Source organism: Rutilus rutilus, assembly GCF_951802725.1.
Source record: "Rutilus rutilus genome assembly, chromosome: 18".
Classification (NCBI taxonomy): Eukaryota; Metazoa; Chordata; class Actinopteri; order Cypriniformes; family Leuciscidae; genus Rutilus; species Rutilus rutilus.
Window position 1 is genome coordinate 26490314 of NC_140231.1, and position 25595 is coordinate 26515908.

Below are 25595 nucleotides of genomic sequence, written 5' to 3' on the forward strand. Positions count from 1 at the left end.
AGTTATTCTCAGACCGAGGCATGGGTACGTCCCAAAAACTTTGGGCACTCCCTTCAGAGCGCAGGTCATTTCCCTTTCAGCCCTGCCGAATACTGGCTGCGAGGCAGATAGTCACCTCCTCTGCCCAGTTAGGGCGCTGAGAAGCTATATTTCGCGCTCCGCCGCCTTCAGGCGTTCAGAGCAGCTTTTTGTTTCGTTTGGTGGGCGCACCAAGGGTCTCGCCGCCTCGAAACACACTCTGTCCAGATGGATAGTCGATGCTATCGCAGCTGCTTACGCATCTAAAAACCTGCAGTGCCCCTTGGGCATTCGGGCACACTCCACCAGAGGCATGGCCTCATCGTGGGCGTGGTCCAGTGGGATTCCCATTCATGACATTTGTGCAGCGGCAGGCTGGGCCTCCCCCTCCACATTTGTTAGGTTTTACAACCTGGAAGTTCCCGCCTTGCAGGCCAAAGTGCTATCAGTCTAAGTCTCGCGTAAGCCAGCTCACTGTCTGTGCGCGGGCTACGCTGCTGATTTAGCTCTACTGGTTGAGCTACACTATATGGAAGTGTTAGTTGGACCGGCTGTGCCGCTCCCTGCCCCATATTATGTGCTTGTGTACTGTGGTATCTTGGCCGCCCAGCTCCGCTTCGCGTTCCCTGGGCTCCCCATGGGACTCATTCAGGATGCTGGGCGCGCGCACGGCGTTGACAAAGGTGTTCCCGCAGCGTAAGCTAGCTTACGCAATACGAGAGAACCTCTCGTAAGAGAACGTACTCGGTTACTAACGTAACCTCGGTTCTCTCTAGAGAGGGAACGAGTATTGCGTAACCCGCCGTGCTCTCGCCACGAGCTCATTTTCGCTTCATGCGACAGAAACCAGCGAAGCAGCCTCTGTTCCTTGCTTATATACGCTAAGCCACACCCCTAATGACGGGCTGTGACGCACTAAGCGCGCCAAGCGCGCTCATTGGACGTGACGTCACGCGCAAGGCTCAGCCATAGGCTGCTGCAGTTGCCGCAGAGCAGCCAATGGGCACGCGATTCGCTTGCCCTAGGTCTGCAGGCTGCCGCACTGCGTTGACAAGTTTTAAAAAATTAGGATAATTTTTGGCTTCAGTATCTCGTGAAAGGAGACTTTCCCGCAGCGTAAGCTAGCTTACGCAATACTCGTTCCCTCTCTAGAGAGAACCGAGGTTACGTTAGTAACCGAGTACGTTTTGCCAGTGGCGTCCCCCCCTGCTTTGCTATCGGGATGATTCGCCCTACTACGAGTTCGTTTACCATCGAAATTATTTCGAAGCGGTTATATTAAGGTACAAATCTTACATAGTGTGCCTTTAAATACATTTTAGTAGTGTATTTATAATATCTATATAATAACATAAATGTACTCATTTGGATGATTTATTTAGATAAACAATTATTATATTTTCCTAAGGTGTTTGATAGTAATTGGTCTTCATTTCTTTGTGCAAGGTTAAGAACAATGTCTATCAACAAATGCTTTTCATGCATGATCATAATATAAGCACTATGGATACTGAAAAGGGATTTATCTACAATACGGAACAAAAGCTTCCACGTGTCCCGACAGGATTAAGAGATTAATTTTGTATCCCGTTTGTCCTTGTACTATTGAGAATCCCTCACATTATTTGACCACGTAATTAGTCTATCTTTTGTCTATTTAAATCTATGTTGAGAGAAACTGGCCTAAAACTACATTTGAGAGTGAAGTGAGGTACTGCAAAATCTGGATCAATCCTCTAATGGCAGTTTAATCCTACATAAGTATTTGTCAGCAAGAACATTGTGTATAAATAGCCAGAGCAAATTTGATTTCAATCACACTGATAGGTATGAATGAACTAATAGGTATTTGCCAATGCAAAACTAAATAGATGAATCTCAACCAGTGAAATATATCTGTAAACAATAACAATATATTGATGTCCATAAAGGGACATGGTGAAGAAAAAATTATTTGGCAGTGCTTTTGCGTTCTCTCGCAAATGTTTTGTGTTCTTTGCGAGCAAAAGCAAAGTTTCTCGGGGAGTGCAAAGCAGTTGCTAGAGAACGCAATTAATTTTCTTTCTTCACCATGTCCCTTTAGGGGCTCTGTACATTTAAAATAAAGTAAAATACATTTAAAATGAAATAAACAAAAAATAAAAATAAGATGAATGTAGGGCTGAGTGGTGGAAATGTTTCAGGCTCAAAAACGCACCTGTTTCTATTTATGTTTAGCGTCCAGGTGAAGACGAGGACGAAGAAGACAGAGAAAATCGTTATTATGATCCACAGCGAACGCTCTCTGGGTATATCTATACAGCACAAACACAAAAACAGGAAATGGTGATGAATAGAGTGCATCTCCACTGCAATTTGTTTTCTACTTATGACACTAGATTGCGGTGACACACAGTACTATAAAAAATGAAAAAGAACAGGATAAACATTGGGTAAAATTGGGTCACTGCATTTAAAAAATAACCAAAAATACTATGAAAAAACTCTTGAAATAAACTAATTGGAACAGTGTGGGTATGTGAAAATGCTGTGAGCTGGAAACAGGCTGATCTCTGACTCATTTTGCTCTATTTCATGCTTGCCGTCGTCAGGTGCGACTCCCACCGGGCCTGACTTTCCACGGAAGCTCCAGGGCAACTGAGGCCCAACAGGAGCTGCAACTCAAAAACATGCGTGGCTGAGGTTGTGCTAGCCGGGTAAAGATGAGGTCATAACTCCCTGGAGAAACTGAAAGCCTGTTGGGACTCCCTCTAGAATTGTCTGCTCTGTTAGATACATATGCGTAGAACAGATTTGTTCTCAGGCTCAGCGGGAGAACATAGGAACACAGGCTATGGTCCTGAAACGGCTCTCTGGCGGTGCTGGATGATCATTTAATAGGCCTCAAGATTACCTCAACCTACTGGACCAGAAATGTTTTGCTTCTCTTACATGTGTCTAAGCTGAAAAAGGGCACGTATTTTCAGATGTTACCTTTTTTCGCATCATTACTGGTGCAGGTTTTTATGTTTAGCAGCTGGCAAGTTAAAAAGATTTAGAACTGAAAATCTTGGATTACAAATGTAAGTTAAACTAGAAAATAATGTAACTTTCAACTCCAATTGTTATGCTGATATGCTGAATTTAATTGTATTAAATTCGTATAATGCAGAAAACAATCAATTTTATATAAACATAAATAAATAAAAATAAATATAATATACACAGAGGGTCAAACGTTTGGAATAATTCATATTTTTAATGTTTTTAAACAAGAGTCTCTTATGCTCACGAAAGCTGCATTTACAGTAAAAACAGGACTGAGTTTTCACCATCGTTCTAATATGCTGATTTGATGCTCAAGAAACATTTCTTATAGTTATTATCAATGTTGAAAATAGTTGTGCTGGTACAAAAGATTTATTATTTCATATAAGGGCCATTCTACAGAATTGGTGCAAAGTCAGAGTTGGAAACATCTTGAATTTTTTTTGTTTTTTCCCACAAATTTTGCATGTATGCAAATTGTATAATATCCAAGGTACGCTTTTCTAGTAATTGTGCAGTTAATTCTCATATTGTATTTTCAGAAAATGCTGGAATATTTTCCTTCTCCCCAAATTTGTCACTACCGAAACACAATATTAAATAATTTATTAAGAAGGCTTATAATGACCTATTAAGATTTTGTTTACATCTACCTTATAAATATATTGTTTTCTATTTTTAAAAAATATTTTTACTGGTGAAATCAATAAAGATTATAATTTTAATAATATTTTAAGTGTGATTTATGAGATTTGTTGTATTTTGAACCCAATCTTTCTTTGTAGAAGGCATAAAGTTTATCGTACTGATTTCAAAGTTAAGGATTCATTAGTTTGAATATGCATTGAACCAAACACTATCATAACATCTTAGTTGACAATTCAATATACTTTATTTTTGACAAAACATCCCATGTTACGGTAGTGACTGCACATTTTTGGTAGTGACAGTAATGTTTTGGTAGTGACCACAATAATTAGTTTGCCATGGCTGAATCAGACTGTCCACATTTTATGTTAATATAAATAAATAACTATGATGCACATATGCAGTCAGTACATATAGCAGACACACATCTGACAGTAAATATCTTATAAGAACACCTAGAGCTATTCTATACTTTGGGTCTTGAGGTGCAAGTGAGAAGAGGTATGCTCCTAGATTTTTCTTCCCAAAAAAACAACAACTTACAATGTAGACTCAGAACCACTTTGTTTTATTTGCACATTTTAAACATTTTGTTTATGAGTCATTCAGATAAATCTCCAGAACCAGTGAACTGTGTGTGTGTGTGTGTGTGTGTGTGTGTGTGTGTGTGTGTGTGTGTGTGTGTGTGTGTGTGTGTGTGTGTACATAAAACATTAATTTCAGAATAATTTTCCTCATTCAGATAAATCTCCAGAACCACTGAACTGTGTGTGTGTGTGTGTGTGTGTGTGTGTGTGTGTGTGTGTGTACTGGTGTCTGATCACCCTCACTGGAAGTACTAGGTGGTGTGGAAGCCCTGCAAAATGTCTCCACCTCTTTTTGTCTTTTCACCATCATCCTGTGTCTTTTCCTCCATGCTTTTCTGACATGTCTTTGCTCCCTGTCAGGTAATTCACTGATACTCTTCAACTTTCCTTCTTCCCTTCGTTTCTTATTTCTTTCTCTTTCTTTCCTTAAGTATTCCTCGTACTTCACTGGGTCTTCCCTCAACCTTTGTTTGTATTCTCTCTGTCTCTCTGTTGTAGTTTTTCTATTTTTTTTAGGCATGTTGGTGTTTTATGTCATTCTCCCTGTCAAGTTAATCATATAAATTAACATTACTGACAACAACCTTACACCTAAGCTAGTATCATGGACTGCAACCTTAAGTAATTGTAACCTCATTACATTACAGAATTTTAACAGAATATTGCATACTAAAACACTACTAAAACATACTACAGTAGTAATTATTTGCATAACTGTACTAAAATGTAGTTTATTCCTCCAAATAAAGGATTATGTGTTCCCTTTTGTCACTACCAAAACAATGTCACAACCGAAACTTCAAGAAAATGTTTCGGTTGTGACTGTTTTGGTAGTGACAATTTTAGATACTTTTGAGCCTAGCTCGAAGATGCTAATCAGCACATGGTTAGCAATCACTGGTCAGAACAGTTGAACACATATAACAACTAAATTTTATGGAATAACATCCCAAAAAAAATTCTCAATAGCAGAAAAAATGAGTTTGGTAGTGACATTCCTTAAAGTTACACACAGATTTTTAGACTTTAGAACACATTTACCTCAAAATGATGGGATCAATCTACTCACCATATAGCACATGAGAGAGAGGGACACAGGAATATTTCCTGATCAAAAATGTAGGAGTGTGGTTAAAATCAGTCTCAGCCAATGGACTACAACATTCACTGTTTTGGTAGTGACATGAAAATGCGGGACATGTTTTTTTTGATAAAGTTTCATGATTTAAAAATAAAATATAAAATAAATATTTTTTTTAACTTCATTTTTTTAAAAAAAACTAAAATATTTTTTTTTAAACAAGAATGGAAAAATTTGCAAAATTTTTTTCAATATCATTTTCACAAGTTGAAATTTAGGGGTTAGGGTTTGGGACAGCCACCTCCTAATTGAAAGTAGCCCATAAATTATGATTTTATATATATAAAGCTTACTGATATCTTAAATATTATTGTGGGTTTCAATAGATAATTGAAGGATCTTAGTAAACATCTAAGATTTTAATAATTAAATGCTTTTCAAATGTGTTTTTTGGATGAGGGACAGCAGTTTGCACCAATTCTGTAGAATGGCCCATAAATGCTGTTCTTTGGAACTTTCTATTCATCAAAGAAAATGTATTACAGCTTCCAACACTGATAATAATAAGAACCATTATTAATAATTGAGCCCAATAAGCAAATCAGCATATTAGAATGATTTCTGAAGGATCATGTGACACTGAAGACTGGAGTAATGATGTTGAAAATTCAGCTTTGGCATCACAGGAATAAATTACACTTTGAAATATATCATATTAAAACAGAAAACAGTTGTTTTAAATTGTAATAATATTTCACAATATGATCAGATAAATGCAGCATTGCTAAGCATATAAGCCTTCTTTCAAAAATATTAGAAATCTTAACTATTTCAGACTTTTGACCCGTGTGTGTGTAATATCTACAGTATATTTGGAACAAAAACACTCAAAGAATAAAATCTCCCTAAAAACATTTATGATAACCAAGTTTACTTTAAAAAATGATAAGAAAAAAGACTTACAGTCAGGCATTTTGACATAGCTGGTTTGGGTCCACTCACTCCAGAAGCCATGATCGGGTTTACATCGCACCTGCACCATGTATTCTTTACCAGGGTGAAGACTGAACACGTTATAGTACTTCTGCATGCCAGCATTATACTCCTACACACACATAAAGAGAACACTTAAGATCACTGATCAATATAAAAATACATGAAATATATTTAATTATTAATAAAATGTCTTAAAAGTAAATAACATACAAATATCAAAACTCAATTTGTTGCAAATTGCTAATAAATATGTTGATGTTATTGGTTGAATTCAGATCAAAATAAATCTTTACTTAAATGTTTATGCAGTTAACTCTTAAAATCAAGACAAATCGCAGCATCAGCAATGATCATCAGTTACATGTGTAGTCTCAGTTCATAGAGCCAATACTATTGCTCTCGGGTTACTCTGTCACTAGGCAATCATTATTGTTCATGCCTCTGTCTTACTGAAGCAAAGCCTTTGGGGTAAAAAAACAAATCTGGTTTGATCTAGTCCCTGTTGTTCTGCATATCTAGCCTCCCTCAGGTTTCTGAGGACTAATGAAGACATAAACCCAGGCTGGGACAGTCAATGATTAAACTGCTTTGTGTAACAGCTGATTTAACTGCGTTCCGTTCATTTAAGATCTTGGATAAAGTCACAAACAAACAACTGTTAACTGTTCTCTAGTCTGTTTGTTAATATTTAAAAAGCTCACATTCAACAAGGTAGATGATAACACCAGTCCATCATATCAAGAAAACAAGCATGTAAAGTCCTTTATGTTGTGAAGATGACAAACTGCATTCTAGTCGTTTCCTCTAGGTGGCGCAAATCTAAATAGTCCAGTGCAAACGGTAATAAATCTAGACTACTCGATAATCAAACACTTTCTAAAGAAGATGCACTATTATTTTTTTTCCAACCCACCTCCCATTCTTTATCTTTTTCTTGTTTAACTCGTAGCTGGTAAAGCAGCGTGATCCACCCTGAGCGGGTGTCTGCGGTTCGTGGTTTCTCCCAGGTCACTTTTACATAAGGACCCTGCTCTTCTTTGACCACTTCTGCTGTGACGTTCTCTGGAGTGTTCGGTTGAACTGTGGGTGAAATAGAGAGGACAGGATAGGATAAGTACAATATACAAGAGGTAAACCTACTAATGTGAAAATATGATCATGTGATATAAAACCACGAGGCATTTTTTTAGGATTCTTTGATGAACAGAAAGTTCAGTAGAACAGCATTTCTTTGAAATAGAAATTTTGTAACAATGTAAAAGTCTTTGCTGTCACTTTTGATCAGTTGGATCCGTCCTTGCTGAATAGAAGTATTAATAAAAATAAAAAACTGACTCAAAACTATTGAATGGTAGTGTACATCACACCATTTTGAATGTAAAGGGATAGTTCACCCAAAAATGAAGATTCTGTCACAAAGGGCCAGATTTACGAACAGCTTGCGCCAACGCAAACCCTTATTTGGAGTTACAAAACTACTGTCAGGATTGACTAAAGACACGCAGTGAAAACTTTGCGCTGAAAAGGCATGGACAGGGTTATTTTTGCGGCTGACCTTATTTCATATGCATTTGTAGAAGTTTCCCTTTCAGACACAAAATTTAAGGGAGGAGAGTATTCAAATGAATCATGCAAGGTGATTTTCTAAGGTTTGCGCAAGTCAATTTACTGGTGTTTGCACCATTATTTAACACCCCCCCAAAAAAATTTTTTAACCAGACGATAATGTGTGCTGCTCTTGGTAGATTTTCCACTCCCATCTGAGCTTTTTTGGTTTTGCCCTCTCATGCTAATTTGCCATGTTTAGTAAATCTAGCCTTAAATATAATATATTGCTGAATGTCAATATATTAGGAGTTCAATTTGACTTTTAAAGCCATATGATCACTTTGTATGAGGAACAGACTTAAGACTGAAAATCTTGCCTTTACTGTAGCTTTGAGTAGAGTAGCTCTGATATTTTTGTGTTCCAAAAATGTCATGCAGGTTTTTGAACGACATGAGGGGGAGTAAATGATGACATAATGTTCATTCTTGGGTGAACTATTGATTTCAAATTCCGTACATTCAGCAATAACTCAGAAAACTAGTTTCTTCCAGACTAAGGGTAAGGTCAACCTAATAAGGTCAACCTAAGTGACCTTTGCACACAAACCTGAAAACTTGCTGAAGAAGGATGAAAGAAAGAACAGAAAAGTGTGCTTCGTATTGTGAACGAGTGTTTCGCCGCTTCAGCGTAAATAAAAAACATTAGTTAAAGTTTAGTCTCAGTTATAGTTGTACATATGAGTTAATGATAAGAAGGAATTGGACTGCACAAATTGTTCAGATCGAAAGAACTTGACATGTCAAATTGTGCAGGAACTAAAAATAAACCAATCAAATAAATTATATTGGTAAAAATTACCCTTTTGGCTTAATGCGGGAGAGAACATGTGACAGACGGAAACTGTGTGTAATATTCTATGACCCAGACGACAGAATAATGTTCTTTCGCAACAGTGACTCCAGACGGGCAGCAATAACATTCCTCTCATTGATGACTCGACCGCAATAAAGTCTGTAACATCCGATATGCACTAATAAACGAAATTACAAACAAATGACACATTATGCAGGAAAGAACATAAGCTGAGAGGGGCGGATGAAGAGAAATGAATGGGAAGGGGGTGATAAAGTAAAGGAAGAACCTACAGAAAAGCTTATAAAGACAACATACAGTATAAGCATACCTATATAGACCACGTCCACCTCCACAGGCTCTGATATATTCTTCCCCAGGGCGTTAGTGGCCACCACGGTGATGTTATAGTTGACCCAAAGCGATGTGTCGTTTTTGTTGAAGAAACACGAGTTCTCGCCCGCGGTTCTGTAATCCGGGCACTCGTAGACCGTCTCGGAGCTGAATATGAGAGATGTCAACAGACAGATTTACACTTAATAACTGAAATGATACAGACACCGGAATTTAATATGAACATTTCTAAAGCTAGTTTGTGTCTGAACACTGTGACAATCCATAATCAGAGCCGACATGCACATCCAAAACTGAAATCAATATTTTGATGATAAATGTGCCAACCATAATACTCAAAACTCATGATGTTACCATCAAAATATGAACTAAACTTGATCAGTGTACTTTTCATTTACTACTGTATGTTTGGGCCAAAAAGAAAACAAGTTTCTCAGTGTTTAGTCCATGTCTGTTAGCTTTGATACTAATCTAAACTACAATTCAAAGGTTTGGGGTCAATAATATATATATTTTAAGAGAAAATTTATCAAAAGTGACAAATACTTTTACATTATATATATATATATATAAAAAAATCTATTTCAAATAAATGCTGTACATTTGAACTTTCTATTCATCAAAGAATCCTAAAAAATGTATCACAATTTTTACAAAAATATTAAGCAGCACAGCTGTTTTCAACATTGATAATATGAAATGTTTGTTGAGCGGCTAATCAGAATATTAGAATGATTTCTGAAGGATCATGTGACACTGAAGACTGGTGTAATGATGCTGAAAATTCAGCTTTGACATCATAGGAATAAATTACATTTGAAAATAAAAAATAAAAAAGTTATTTTAAATTGTAATAATATTTCACATTATTACAGTTTTTAATGTATTTTTGATTCAATAAATGAGCAATAGAGACTTATTTCAAAAACATTAAAAAAATCTTACCAACCCCAAACTTTAGAACAGTAGTGTAGCTGTAGTGTACTCCTTAAAGTTGACAAAATAAACCTTTTATTGCAGTAAATGTACAGTCTTTCTGGGAAAACGGACCAAAAATATTGACAATTCATCTTCCCTGCAGGGGTGTATGAACATTTTTGTAAACGTATCCCAACAACATTACAAGCTCATTTCATACTGCACCCTTGAAATATTAGAATTCAGCACATTCTTCACATGAGAACTGTACGAACATGAATTTCTACGAACTCCACTCGGTGTGGCATTACATGGTATTTATGTAAGTTTGATCTGTTTGTTTACAGTACTTGCTGAATCTCAAAGCCACAATGTTGGCATAACACTTCATGGATGTGCTCTGGTGAAAATCGGAGTAAATTGTATTTGGCAGGGTGTGTGGGCACTTGTGTGTTGGCTGTAAGCAAGTCATGTATATCTTTCTGATTATTTCACAAATGAGCTCAGAAATAAACACATGGCAGAGAAAATCTAGTTTAAACCACTCATTACTGAAGAGGAAAGGGCGAAGACAAAGAAAAGATGCTCATTAAACACTGAGGCTAGAAAGGAAATGCTTTCTTGGCTCTAGAAAAGGATAAAGAATAGAGACTGACTTTTCTAGACGGTAGTAGAGGGCATATGTGGTTGGCAGACCCCCGTCATCTCCAGGCTCCCACCAGCAGGTGAAGGTCTCCTTCTCTGGAGAGCGACAGCTTGTGAGTCTGGGTTTGCCTGGGGAACTGACACCTGTGGATATATATGGTGCCCATTTAGAGTGAATAGAGAATCCGGAAGTCTAATTCGCCGTTGGTTCCTTCAAGATTTCCCTATGGGGTTTTACAATGGGGGGGTTTAAATTTGAGTAAAATAAAGTAGGCCTATGTGGTAAGCATAACTTGATGATAGGCTACTATGACATTTTGTGTGCTACAACGTACTCTGCACACACTCACACCCCAAGCTTTTCTAGTTACTTTTTAAAAACATACGTTTTCACTATGGGTGTGTGTAATTTAAGTTGAAGCACAAAACGTCAAAGTACAATCAAGTCATGTATCCCACAGGCTTTATTTTACTCATAAATTGAAAACCCCCATTATAAAACCCCATATTTAAATCTCGAAGGAACCAGTGGCGAAGTAGTCTTCCGTGACACATTAAAGGTCCCGTATTATGCCCCTTTTCACAAGATGTAAAATAAGTCTCTGATGTCCCCAGAGTGTGTATGTGAAGTTTGAGCTCAAAATACCCAACAGATAATTTTTTACAGCATGTTTAAATTGACATTTTTTGGGGCTCAGAAAAACGAGCTGTTTCAGTGTGTGCCCTTTAAATGCAAATGAGGTGCTGCTGGACGACACAGGGGGCGGAGCTACATGAGCTCGCGCTCAGTCTCTCAGGACAATTTCATCTCACGGAATGATGATAATATCAGAAACTCTCAGTAACGGCGTTCATTTCGAGTCGGACAATAATGCCAACAGAGTCAGAGACAGAGTGCTGTATAGAGATGAAACAGGTATGGTTTAGTAGTTTAATTACGGTTTTTATAACGTATTTGTCATCTGCTTGTAGGCTATGTATCCATTATTTATTATAGCCTACAAGTCTGCTGTCTGAATGATGATCAAACATGTACTGATGAGTTTAATAAAGTTTATTAACTTTCACACAAAAGTGACAGTACATCACACAAAAGATGAAGCGTCAGTTTTACTTCAGAAAATCACCGTAAGAGCTGAGTAAACACAGTAGCCTAAGTTATAAGAAGTGCGCAAGTAGCCAGTAGAGTTGAGGGAGCATTCCTGTGGGCGGAGGTTAGTCAAGAAACGGTTCTAGTGACATCATTAAAGAAGGAAGTAGAGGGGTGTTGTCCAATCGAGCCGTTTTTTGTAGTCAACTTCTGTTAAATAAAATATCTCGCTTGGCATTGAACTTTGAGCTTTATAATTTTACAGATATTATTTATGCTCTAACAGCAACATTACACACTAACTAAAGTTTGAAACATGGGATCACGCAGAACGGGACCTTTAAAGTCACCATGATATCAAAATTGATATTATTTTTATGGAATATTGTTTTTGTTTTTTATTATAAATGATTTATTCGTGAACAATATATGTTTTTAATTAATGTGCACTTGTAATCTTTAATCAAAAGAACTTTTCCGATGATGCGAAGGCGGGACAAACTGTCACTCACGTGAGATCGCTAACGACAATCATCCAATCAATCGACGGACCAAATCAAGTCCCGCCCTACATTTTTTCTTGTTCGAGAAGCCATTTCACTCTAATACACGTCACAATAGGGGAGAAAAGTTCCTCGACTTCCATTTCATGCCAACTTTTACATTTTGTAAAATAGATCTTTTTCTGTGTGTAAGACTATTTGTATGTAAATTATCACATTAAATTCAATGGGAAAATGAAGGATTTACACTAATTAGTTTGCTTTGCGTTGCATTAATAAGGCCTATGATACACTGTTCACGAATATACTAACAAAAAAACTACCATGGTATTCTTTTAAGCACTTTGGAGAACCATGTAAATACCATGGTACTTGAAAATGGCAATCATTCAGTTCCATAGTATGTATGTATATACTATAGTATATGTTAAATATTAAAAATACAAAACAGTAGACTAAGCAAAAATGGATGACAAGTCCATTCTAACGTTTAAAAGCTTGGGGTCGGCTTTATTATCAATGTTGAAAATATTTTTGCGAAAACTGATTAAAAAAAAAATAGGATTCTCTGATGAATAAAAAGCTCAAAATAAAAGCCTTTATATGAAACAGAAATCTTTTGTTTTTACTTTCATTTAAGGTCAATTAAATGCATCTTTGCAGAATAAAATATTCACTTCTTTACAAAATCTTACTGACCCCAAACCTTTGAATGATAGTGTATGTGTAAAGATAAAGTTAGTCAAGTTGAACTGCTTACTGTAGGTTTATAAGCAATAACACTGCTCACCTGCTGCTTGTGATATTAAATTGGTAATAAAGGTCAAAATCAGCACGGCCCCAGAGTTCCTCATTGTCCCTGATGGCTTCTAAACGCCTTAGATGATCTGTCAGTGAGAGATAAGAGAGAAAGCGAGATATTAGATCTTTATGATTTCCATTGGCATAAAGAGCCCAAATGATTCTTTAATAGATGGGGGAAATACTGTGAAAGATGTTTATACAAAATACATCTGTTACAAATATAAATGTGCACAAGCAAATAAAAAAATGACAGACAGAAATACAGGTTGTTGAGGAGAGCAGATACAGTACTGTAAGTGATTCTCACGTGTTAATGAGCCTTCTGTGTACAGTATAACATAAGATCATGTTAATGTGGGACCATTACAATGAAACAGACACTGGACAAAACAAAGACATATTTATTTGGAAAACTTTATCACCTGAAAATATCAACTGCTTACAAACCAGAGCAATCAAATATGCCTCTTCTGATATTTTGAATATGATCCATAAAAAATAAATTTAAAAAAGCAGTTCTATTTCACATAAAATAAAATAACATAAATGAAATGATTTTTCTGCATTAGCATTTGCTCTTAAATTGTTTGTTTGTTCAGATCAGATTTCATTATTTTTATTTAAATATTTTTCCTGGAACAAAGTGTTCGTTCCCCTGAGAAACTTTGCTTTTTGCAAGCAATGGCAAAGTTTCTTTGGGGAAAAAATATTTTGCATGCGAATGCAAAATCATTGACTTACTGTACATATTTTTCCCTCAGGCTCCATACATCTTTCAACACTTTCGCAATCATTAGTTCCTTCAGTGCTTCTTATCATTTTAGAGAACAGGAGCAATTCAGATCAGTTCAACTCATAGTTACTATAAAAAAGGTACTATCTATATTTCATGAGGTTTTGCAACCAACTGCCAACCAGTTAAAAATATAGCGGTCATCAAACCGCCACTTTCTACATTTTACATGCAAAGGACCATGTAAAAGAGCAGTATCTCTTAGTGTGGGAATTTTCCTACTAGTTTTATAGGTAATTTCTGTATGTTTACAACATGACTTACCTTGAGGCAAAGCTTTTAAACTTACTTTTCAACATCACCTTTCTGCCAATGGAAGAAAACACTTCTATTGGCATATGTGAAACTTCCAGTAAGAATTGCTCAACTCATAAAATAGCCAGACAGATCCATGCCTCCAATCAAAGGTCTAAAGTTCTACGGAAACTATTTTCAACTTGAATTTTCATCAAAACAGACAAACACAGCAAAACAAATAGTCAAATGTTAAACTAATGCAAGATATTAAACTTAAATAGGGAACAGGATTACATTTGGTACTATACGGTTATCCGGACCACACGTGACCACACGCAAATGTACTATACGGTTAACCTAACCCTAACCCTAACCCTAACCCTACCCAAATAGGTGTGCTCCGGTTAACCGTATAGTTCCTTACATTTTATATCAGCTCTTTTATTTACTATTTATCCATGTTTTTTGGGGGTTTGCAATTATTATAACCCCATTATCATCCATAATTTTTAATTTCCAGGTTCTAGGTAACCAGGTTCAAAGTTTATACTGTAAATTAATATATTATATTTTTTCTTTTCTTTTCTTTTTCTATTCATCAATGAATCCTGAAAAAAATGTATTACCTGTTTCCTGTTTCCACAAAAATATTAAGCAGCACAACTGTGTATTTAGTTTAGTTGTGGTCATAATTTCACTTTCTTTCCTTTTACTTTGGTAGAAACTAAGAAATTGGAATGGAAACAGGAATAAACAAGAGCAGCAGGACAAAAAAAAAAAAGGAAAAGGTCAGAGCACAAAAGGTGAACCTCTCTAATGAATATTCATGAGCAACCTGAGCAGCCAAGACATTAAAGCTACATGTAAGTCTAGTGAATTTAGTAAATCACTGATCATTTTTGACACTAATGTTATTTAGTGCCAAAGTCTTACAGGGCCAGAGATTTGAATTAAGGGGGTCTAAAGTGTTTAAATGCATACCAAACATGGGTGCTTGCCTACTTAGAATCACTAAAACACGTATGTCTAATAATTTATTATTCTTTAAGAAAACCCACAATTTGACCACTAATTCTTGTCTGTATCTCCAGCGTGCACACTGAGTTATGGGCCAAGGTTTTGAGCAAAATATCTGAGCACTAATGATGCAAAACGTTCAGACAATCATCAGAACACACATTAGCTGTGCAATTTAGGTTGTGGAGATATGTAGTATTTTTGTCCGAAAAAAACTATTCAAAACTTCTGAAGTATGTCACCTACGGCTTTGAATCAACTTGCAAAAATCTCAAAGTTTGCCTGTGTATGTAACTGAGCTCTGTAAAGTCCAAATCTATTGCTCATATGTGACCCTGGATCACAAAACCAGTCATAAGTTGCATGGCGTATTTGTGGCAATAGCCAACAATACATTGTATGGGTCAAAATTATCGATTTTTCTTTTATGCCAAAAATCATTAGGGTACTAAGAAAAAGATCATGTTCCATGAAGATATCTTGTAAATTTCCTACCGTAAATAAATAAAACATTTATTTTTGTGAGTGAATGCAGCACAATCGTGAACATAAATGGACAACTTTAAAGGCGATTTTTATCAATGTTTCGATTTGTTTGCACCCTCAGATTCCAGATATTCAAATAGTTGTATCTCTCGGCCAAATATTGTCATATCCTAACAAAACATACATCAATGGAAAGCTTGTTTATTCAGCTTTCGTGTGATGTATAAATGTCAATTCCAAAAAAATTACCCATGTGACTGGTTTTGTGGTCCAAGGTCACATTTGTATAATTCATAGAAACTTGACCTGTCAAAAGTCAAGTCCTGACTCGCCCTAGCAAACATGATTAAGACAATTCTCTGGAAACTAAAAGGACATGAATGCATTACCATTTCCCAGCAATTTGTTTTCCTAAGCATTTAGCCGTTAGCATGAGAGCACAAGCTAATCAATCAGTTTGTTTTTCACCTAACATATCAGTTTCTGACAGCTTTACGATATTAAGTGCTACCGGTGTAAGCATGGAAATAATATGCAAATACATTTGGCATCTGACTCCTCCGGAATCGGCTCAATCTCCAGCCTACCATTAATCCGATGACAAATAAGCACTAAGCACATGGAAAGCATGATATTAGGACAGCAGATTGAGATAGACATAAACATTGACGGATAGAAAATGAGTGAGAGAGAGAGAACTTTTATTTCCCCTGGTGAACAGGGTGGCATCACAGATTAAAAAAAAAAAAAGAACGAAAAAAAAGCTTCTCCAGCTGGCATTTTCTCCACATCTGATTACGTAAGAGATTATATCATCATAACAGAAAGACCAGGTCCAACTGTGTTGGGCTTCATTCCCTCTCGATGCAAAGTGGAATAGTGCAAGACACTGCCATGACACAAGCTGGCAGCCCACCAGCGCCTCAATGAGTTCAACAAGCATGCCGGTTGAAGGAGGACACTGGATTGTTGTTTTTCATTGCTGAAAAATTGCAACTGGCTTGGGATCTAATATGCTGATTTGGAGCTCAATTATACCAAGTACAATTGACACTCAATTATATATAATTGAGATGAATGACCCTGTGGTGAAAATCAAGTTCTGTGTATACTAAATGAAGCAAGGGTGTAGTTACATTTAAGCTATTTTATGGCATGAAGAAATTATTTTCACAGGAAATATGTCATTTTGATTATCAAAGATGAGTTTTAACCAATGAAATAATTACTAAATTCAGAACACACAAAAATACTAGCACTTTTAATAAACTGTCTCTCTACACTGTCATCTAATTGGTTTGTTGTGCATTAACCTAACTAATTGGCAATTAGTTAGTAAAGATATAAAGGTGTGCGGATTGCTGACCCTTTAATTTTCAAAACAGATTCCTGGGACGAGTTTAATCCAGTATTACAACCAAATAGCACAAAGGGGCATGTCTGACCATGATGTGTATATACTGCCATGTATTATGTAATCAAAAAGAAAATGATTGTCGGTCTTCAATCGTAGCACATTATTTCAATGCATTTATGCCAAGAAATGAACATCAACGGGTAGAAGCAGCCTTAAGTAAGGCCTTTCCAAAGATGACAACCCAGAAGCATTGATCTTGCATTGATTTATTGACTTGGAAATGTGCTGAATGCTTGTCCATTGGCAAACAAATAGTGCACTCTGAACTGTTGCAGAAAAGGCACTGACAATTGTTACAGTCACGTACAATGAAAATTCAGACACTGTGGTGACAGCAAGCAAGAATATAATCATCTACATCTAGCAGCAGATTCCTTCCACTCATTTGTCGTATACGTTCCTGTTGGCATTATCCACTGTATAACGCTTTGATTTTAAGAATGTTCCATTTGATCTGATAATTGGCATTAGAAGATTGCCTTCCTACTGTTAACAGCTATCTTACATAACTTCCAAGTGGGGGTAAGCCGCTAAGCCGGGCGAACAGTAGCAAGCATGGGCTTGTCAACAAGTCGGCACGTATCTAAAGATTATCTAGCAACCCGCGGTCTCACCCACCCGCGACTCTTGTATTCCATTTTTGGCCCTTATAATTCCATAGATAGACCTCTGAGAGGTCTTGCTGGCATTAATGTTCTCAGGTTAAAGCTATGAAAAGATCTAGGAGGATTACCTGACCTAATTTTACCCCATCATTTTATGTATAGAAGGTTTTACATTTAAACTTTGCATTGCGAGGAATTAAAGAGGACCTATTATGCTTTTTTTTTTTTTTACATTTTCAACTTTCTTTAGTGTGTAATGTTGCTGTTTGAGCATGAAAAAGGTCTGCAAAGTTACAAAGCACAAAGTTACTCCAGAGAGAGTTATTCTCTATATCAGTTCTGAACTCCCTGAAACGCCTTGATTGTAGTCTTGAATTGTCTACAGGGAATGAACACATCACAATTTTCCTCATTTAAATAATTCCCGCCCAAGGAATATGCAAAATAAAGGGTGCGAGGCCTTGTTGAGGCCAAGAGATGCTGTTTTTCTTTTTTCAATAATGCGGTTATGGTAAGGGGTATAATATTTCCGAGACATGCTCGAAGCGGTAGACCAATCACAAAACACTGATTCAGCTGACCAATCAGAGCACACTGCTCTTTTTGGAAGGAGGGGTTCCATAGAGACAGGAACTAAATATAGTGTTACTGACAGACTGTGAAGAGAGGTGATGCATCAATGTAAAATATGTGAGAAAATTTTGTTTTTTGAACATTCAAGCATGGAAACCTATACTCAAGTAGAACCCCAAAACAAAAACAAGAAAAGCCCCTTTCACACAGAGATTCCGGAAAATACACGGATAAAGTGACCCGGGTTCGTTTGATTTTGGTTCATTCACACTGCCAGTGATTTTCCGGAATCAGAGAGTGCGTTCACACACAACCCGTAAAAATCCCATAAAGACACGTGACATCGATGTGACTTGTAATGTCTCAGCAGCATCTTAAGTTTGCTTATGAGCTGCGATTTCTCTGTGTTTATCGTGCAATTTATACACGAAAATGAGTTTTTACGTGCATATGATACGCAGTTTTCGCGTGCATTTGATACGCACTTTATTGCGTGTAATACACACGCACCCCACACGACTAATCCTACCCGTATCATATGCACGTAAAAACTCATTTTGGCGTTTAAATTGCACGATAAACACAATGCGTGCTATAGAGACGCATTTATTGTGACCGGGTTGATTGTTTTTCTCTGATTCGAATCATAAACTTGCCATTACCGTTTCACAGCTGGCGAACGATCCCGGCTTCAGCGTCATCACACGGCATTATTACGGCTTTTGTTCACACAGCGCGCGTTCCGGGACTGAACACGGCAATGTTACTAGGTCCCCAACCCGGCATCGATCCCGGCATCAATCCCGGGTCATGTTTGCGTTCACACAGAAGGCGTTCTGGCAATTTGCCGGCAATTTCCCGGGTTCAAAGCGCTGTGTGAAAGGGGCTTTATTGTATTAAACAACACTTGGGCTAATGTATATTAACTACATAGTTCATCAGAAACTAAGTGCATAAATATAGAATATGCGAATATAGAATGCAAACCTAGTTTTTACTAACTACAGATTTCACGCAAGAATGCAAATGAACGGATGCATGTCTGTCATAGTTTGAATATTTTTGCAGAGCAATGAGGTTATATGGGTTGTTTCAGCAAAAAGAGATAGCTTAGCAAGTACAATTTTCCATTTAAAATGACCATTAAACCAATCACTGAAGATGGTAAAACATCAGTTCAGTCGAATAGAATAGTGCTTGTAGTCATGGCAATAAAATAAAATGTATTTTGCTTGTTCCTCTTGGTGGAAAATAAAATGCCAAGGTGGTGAATCATATGACAGCAGCAGGAGTGCATTAGAGAGTAGTGAACATAATTGTATGTTTGCTTCAGAAAACCCACACAGTTTATATGCAATTAAACCCTTTAATATTTTACTCCGTATGTCTCAAAAGTATTTGACATGAAAATATTGCACTGTAGACAGAAGAAAAAAAAAATCTTTGAACTTATTTTTAGCAAAACAACTTTCCTATAAACTATTAAAAATAAATTCAACTGGAACAAAACTGCAAACAAATCCAGTATAGTTTACTAAATGTTGAAATTTCAAAATTCTGCACACATCCAAGTATGCTTTTTCACATTTTTGGATGTTTGGGATATATAAACTGCATGTTGTCACATGCCAAATGTCTGCCTTCGAATACACAATACAAGATTTCCTAGAATGTGGGCCGTCTGTTTAGATATTATCCAGAATTTAGTGGAAAACCATAGCAGGAAGCTCAAACAGAAACTGAAAACTTTCACAGTCGATAACCACTTTTTTTTCCTGACAGTTTACTGTGTTCAGACATTTGTCTACAATGTGTTGTTCTTTCAATTGCTCTTTTCTCCAGCCCCCGCAGTGAAACTCTGCACCAGCTGCACAATACATAACCATCCAACCCACCTCTTCTTTAGAGGTGTGAGCGGCGGTGTAGTGTTGCACTAGTGGGTGACATAGACCTGAAAGATGATCGGTCGTGAGCCAAATCCAGACTAATGTTAGGGATTAGGATCATGATACTGTTGACGGGTGGGACCTGTGTCTTTGGGGACATATCTAGTCGTCCAGGTGGGTGGCGATGACTGCGTAAGACTAATTCACAGCAAATCTCTAAAGTAGTCTGTCGTCATTCAGGTATAATCAGATCACATGGAGGGTGTAAACTCATGATAAATTAGGCTACTAATGACACATGCCCTGAAAGAGTCTGGTCTTTTTTTAATTGGCTTTTTTTTAAAGGGATAGTTCACTCAAAACATTTTTTATTTCAATATTAAATTACTTTAAACGTGTTTGAAGTGAATCACATTGTTAGTTTAGTATACAACAAGTGTAGTAAAATGACCATTCTGTCATCATTTACTTACTCTCATGCTGTTCCAAACTCTTCTTTCTTCTGCAGAACACAAAAGAAGATATTTTGGAGATTTTTTTCCCCCATACAATGAAAGTCAATGGGGTCCAAAACAACATTGAGAAAAAAAGGAAAATGTCAAAACTTGCTGAAATTTAGAACAGCATGAATGTAAGTAAATGAATAATTTTTGGGTGAACTATCCCTTAAAGAGAAACGATTCACTTCAATCGTATAGTTATATGAATTAGTTTCCACAAACTGTTTGATTTTAATGTAATTTAATATTTGATTTGTTACATTATATCAATGAAGAGGTGCTTTTGGCCCTGAGATTTACTTTAATGTAAGTGAGCGCATTATGAATCAGTCTCATCTGAATTTGATATAAATGAATGGCTGCTATATATTTACAAGCTGCCTTAAAGAGATACAAAACACAAAGAAAATGAGTAGCACATGTACTGCACAGAGCCCAAAACACACTTCGTTAGTATAGATATACATCAGTAATTGTTATTGTTGATGGAATAACACAATACCTTAGATTAACAACTGTTAAACGGTGAAACCAGTCGGACTAGCTCTCTAACATCTTCCCCTGCAGACAAATATCTCCACTTGTGTTTGTGAATTCATGTTTCTGCAAGACTGAGGATTCTTTCCTGGTGGGGAATGCTTTCCCCCAAATTACTCCATTAATCTGCTCATGTTATAAGGCACTTCTGATTTCAGAGAGGCTTTGACGGCTTGTTACAAGGTGTTGACATTAAAGGAATAGTTCACTTAAAAAATGATAATTCTGTCATCATTTACTCACCCTCAAGCTGTTTCAAACCTGTATGAATTTCTCTCTTCTGCTGAACACAAAGAAAGATATTTTGAAGAATGGCAGTAATCAAACAGTTGATACCCCATTGACTTCCATAGTAGGAAAATAAATACTATGGAAGTCATTACATCGTTGAGTAAATGATGACAGAATTTTAGTGAATTACCTGCCAGACTGATGTTCCATTTTTTTAAAGAAAAAAAGTAACTTTATAGTCACGTTTGTCAAGTTCCAAAAACGACTTAAAACTATAATAGTCCACAAATTGCCATAAAAGTAGTCCATATATGCACTATATCAAGTCTTCCGATACCATGCAATGGATTTGTAGAATGAACAGGATAGAATTTTAATTATTCAATGAAAATCGTCCTAGCCACCGAAGCTCTTATAACTACTGTTATATGGGAAACAGCTTTGTGAAATGATCATTTAGTGTTCCACTGGAATTTTTTTTTTTTATATATATATACACAGGTTTGCAACAACATGAAGGTGAGTAAATAAAGTTTTAGGGTGAACTACTGTAAGCTATGTTCTGGCATGTAAAAAAAAGAAAGAAAAGTAACTGCTATACAAAAACAAACTGAGTAAACCAAGTGCAAACAATGACTCAACAACATCATCGCTCTGACATGGGATCCGTTCCAGACCTGATGATGCCGAGCAACAGAAGCATTTGCAGAGGTCAATGAGTTAATCAAGTGAACAGGAAATAGGTCAGTGCTGAATAGAAGCTGAAAATTTAAGAGCGATATATATGAAAAGCTGCTTAAGCTGGCTTAAAGGGGATATGTGTAAGAATTTCCATGTATTAATCGCTTTTTTATTGCCAATGTGTGAACAGCTTGTAACAAAACTTGAGACCTTCCAGACTTCCTGTTGACTGTGCAAGCCTGTAGACAGATTTTTATGTGAAGGAAAATCAAAAGGAGGTTCCAGTCCAGAGAGCCTCTCTTCTGTTCAATGACACATGAAATGAATGCTTATACAATGTTCAGGATAATGTCGAAAGAGCTATTCAGTAATGTAACGTCATTGTGTCATGGATTCATTCAAATAGTGTCACATAGCCAGATCTGTATAGTCTCAAATGTATAATTTATGATCAAACTACTGTATCGTGTCATTTTAAATACCTCATTTGTCGACATAATGCGGGTGAATTGGAGAGCTTGCATCCACATCGCTATGATCAGATGCTTTCTTAACTGCTGCGTTTTTAATTTTATTGAGATGAAGCACGGATGCAGCACACATTTTATCAAGCACGCAGCACATATTTAGGTATTCATCTAAACGTATGAATACACTTCACATGCCTTATTGCTGCTATGATCCAGGCCATCAAGGTGGCTCTAACCAACAAAAGATAGACTATGATAGCAGGAGTTTTATTAGCCAGCTCAATAAACAACCAGAGCGATTTGCAAGTGTTGAACACTCTCACTGATACAATCAGCTGAACTGCTTAGGAAGTGGCATGTCTCCCTGTAATCAGGTAAAGAAGCTATTGCCAGATCTTCCGGTGTGTTCCGCACATGTCCCACACAAAGCACTGGGTTTATTACATATGAATATCAAATTAATATTAAATTCAAAAATATAAATAGAAAAGGCTGATATCTGCTCATACTGTACACTTTATCTGACCTCATATCATGCCCAGCATATCAAGATGAATAATTAAGATTATTTTTAATTGTATGACTCTGTTTGAATTGCAAAACAGCTGACATAAGCATCAAATATGACAGACACCAAAACAACCTTTAACTCTGAAGCAGTCACCCATTATTAAACTGTTGACACTCATTGCCGAGTTGAAACCCTGAAGACTTCACAGCCATTCTGTCCTCTTATGCCCAGGATTAGACCGATGCAAAGCTCATTACATAATGAACGCCTATATCAGCACTTTCCAATCTCTAATATAATTAGACTCTAAAGCCCTGCTCTGATTCTGGGCCGTGTGAGCTAACTTGATGATCACGTCAAAATCAAAAATATTTAAGTCACACTTTACATTACACTGCCTGTTAAATGTATAATAATGAGCACACAATGATAACGCCTGCTTCATGAGTAATTGCATGCAGCAAGTAAAATATGTTCCTGAATCAACATATTTTGTTGATCCTGGAACAAAATTCCTGTTTGAAACTTAACCCTAACCCTAACCCTAACCCTAACCCTAACCCTAACCCTAAGTCCTATATCTCTAAACCTAACTCTACCCATAAGTTATCCTCAAATTAGAGAGAAATGATAGGTGAATAACACTGATGTAGAAGCACCTAACCCTGGTTGTAAGCCTAAACTTGACATAAACTATAAACTGTAAACTTGTCCCTCAAATCTGATTGGTTGATTGGAACTTTGTTCTAGGTTCAACACAGGTGTTGATCCAGGAACATGTTGTTCTTGGTGTAATCACTCATATTATAAATAAAACTTAAATAAAAGTTTCCTATTGAAATTTACGTATTTCAATTGTATAGTAAAATTCCATTAAATTTAATTGAATAATCACATTGATGGACCATTTGATCACATTCAAATGGACCATTTGATGATGTGATTCGTATTCATAAAAAAAGAAAAAAGAAAAGAAAATATGTTTAAATTTATGAATACGAATCACATAAACTAAATGGTCCATTCCCTCGTTCCATTAAGATTTATACAAAGAAAATGTATTAAGCTCAAGTGTTGTTGTTTTTTTACTTATGTAAAATCCTTAATTCATACTATCAATAATAGGATCATTCAAGGATTATTCAATTCAATTTGATGGAATTTTACTATACAATTGAAATTCGTACATCTTAGAAAATCTTAAATATTTCGTGTCTATCTATCTATCTATCATCTGTCTGTCTTGTCTATCTATCTATAGTTTATACATAATATAACTATATAGAGAGTCATAGGAATGGAGAGAGACTAAAGATACTTAAATATAATACAAATAAATCTTACTGCTTAGATTAGAGATCTATCTATCTGAATAAAAGCAGTTAACTCAGATGCTATGAAGCACACTGCATGCTAACTATCTAATAACTAATTATATAAATAGTAAAGTTTATTAAATATGAAATATTTAAAATAAGTAGATAAAATAGTATTGTAAAAGTAAATATTGCAGTTCAGTCAAATCATTCATCAGAACCTTACCATATAAATATACTCTCTTGCCTTATAAACCATGTTGGGTTCATTACGCTAGCATGCAAGTATCTTTTCTTATTCGAATGTAAATTCTATTCAGTCAAGAGCATTCGATACAATGTCTTCGAGATCTCAAACAGCAGAAAAGTAGCAGCTCTGCGCTTACCTGCTGTTCATAGAGCTCCTATAATCCCTCTTTAATGATCGTGCTATAAGGATGGCTACATTGAACTGCTTGATTTCTGCTTTCCTTGCTTATGTAACAGCCCGCTCGTAAAGCTTAGATGGTGTCTTGAGCAAGACGTGTGTTCCTTCAGCCCTCAGGTAAGTCAAATGCCTCCGGGCGTCCGGGTGATGGGCATCTCCTGTCTAACAGGTCTGCCTGATAGTGGGCGTGGTCTCGGTCGCTCAGCCCCTCCCACACAAACCCCTCCCATTTTGCGCTCTGTACTGACAGTTCGGTCAGTGCTGATGCTGGAGTTTTTACAATACATGAATGAATAAGAATGGACTAAAGATCGTTGGGTCCCAAATCAAAAGTAAAAATGTAAGAATTGGTCACTAGGAAAATAAAATTATTGCTATTGATAATCATGCAGATAGATAGATAGATAGATAGATAGATAGATAGATAGATAGATAGATAGATAGATAGATAGATAGATAGATAGATAGATAGATAGATAGATAGATAGATAGAACCTGTTTAAATGTAAGATACAGCTGGCAGTTATTTATGACAATCCGGTATGACTCAAACTGCTGGCACTTGCTGTCCAAACACATGACTGTACATATTCTGCTCTTGCTCAAACACTGTAAAACCTGTTGAGATAAAAGCTACACATCATTCTCTTGAGTACTTTGTTTGCCACTCAGAGCGTCTCAATGAGATGGCTATAAATTGACAGATTACTAGGATACAATGGAACTTCCCCTATTAGTGACATTGCAGTGTTCTGACGGCCATGGAAAAACACAGCATCAGGACGAGGAATGGTAATAAAACATTCAGTATCAAAGGATGCGTTTGTAATAAATCT

General features: G+C 36.5%; 1 protein-coding gene across 1 annotated transcript in view; it reads right to left on the reverse strand.

The window, feature by feature from the left end:
* The window catches only part of prlra (prolactin receptor a), a 33718-nt gene extending 8795 nt beyond the window's left edge, over window positions 1–24923 (reverse strand). Inside the window, exons 1-7 of the mRNA XM_084387141.1 lie at window positions 24719–24923; window positions 13059–13155; window positions 10687–10819; window positions 9090–9259; window positions 7271–7437; window positions 6325–6466; window positions 2216–2312 (exon numbers count right to left, since the gene is read on the reverse strand). Coding sequence (XP_084243267.1) covers window positions 2216–2312; window positions 6325–6466; window positions 7271–7437; window positions 9090–9259; window positions 10687–10819; window positions 13059–13122 — 773 coding nt within the window. The 5' untranslated portion in view covers window positions 13123–13155; window positions 24719–24923. The remainder of the gene's footprint in view (window positions 1–2215; window positions 2313–6324; window positions 6467–7270; window positions 7438–9089; window positions 9260–10686; window positions 10820–13058; window positions 13156–24718) is intronic.
* Window positions 24924–25595: the final 672 nt, after the last annotated feature.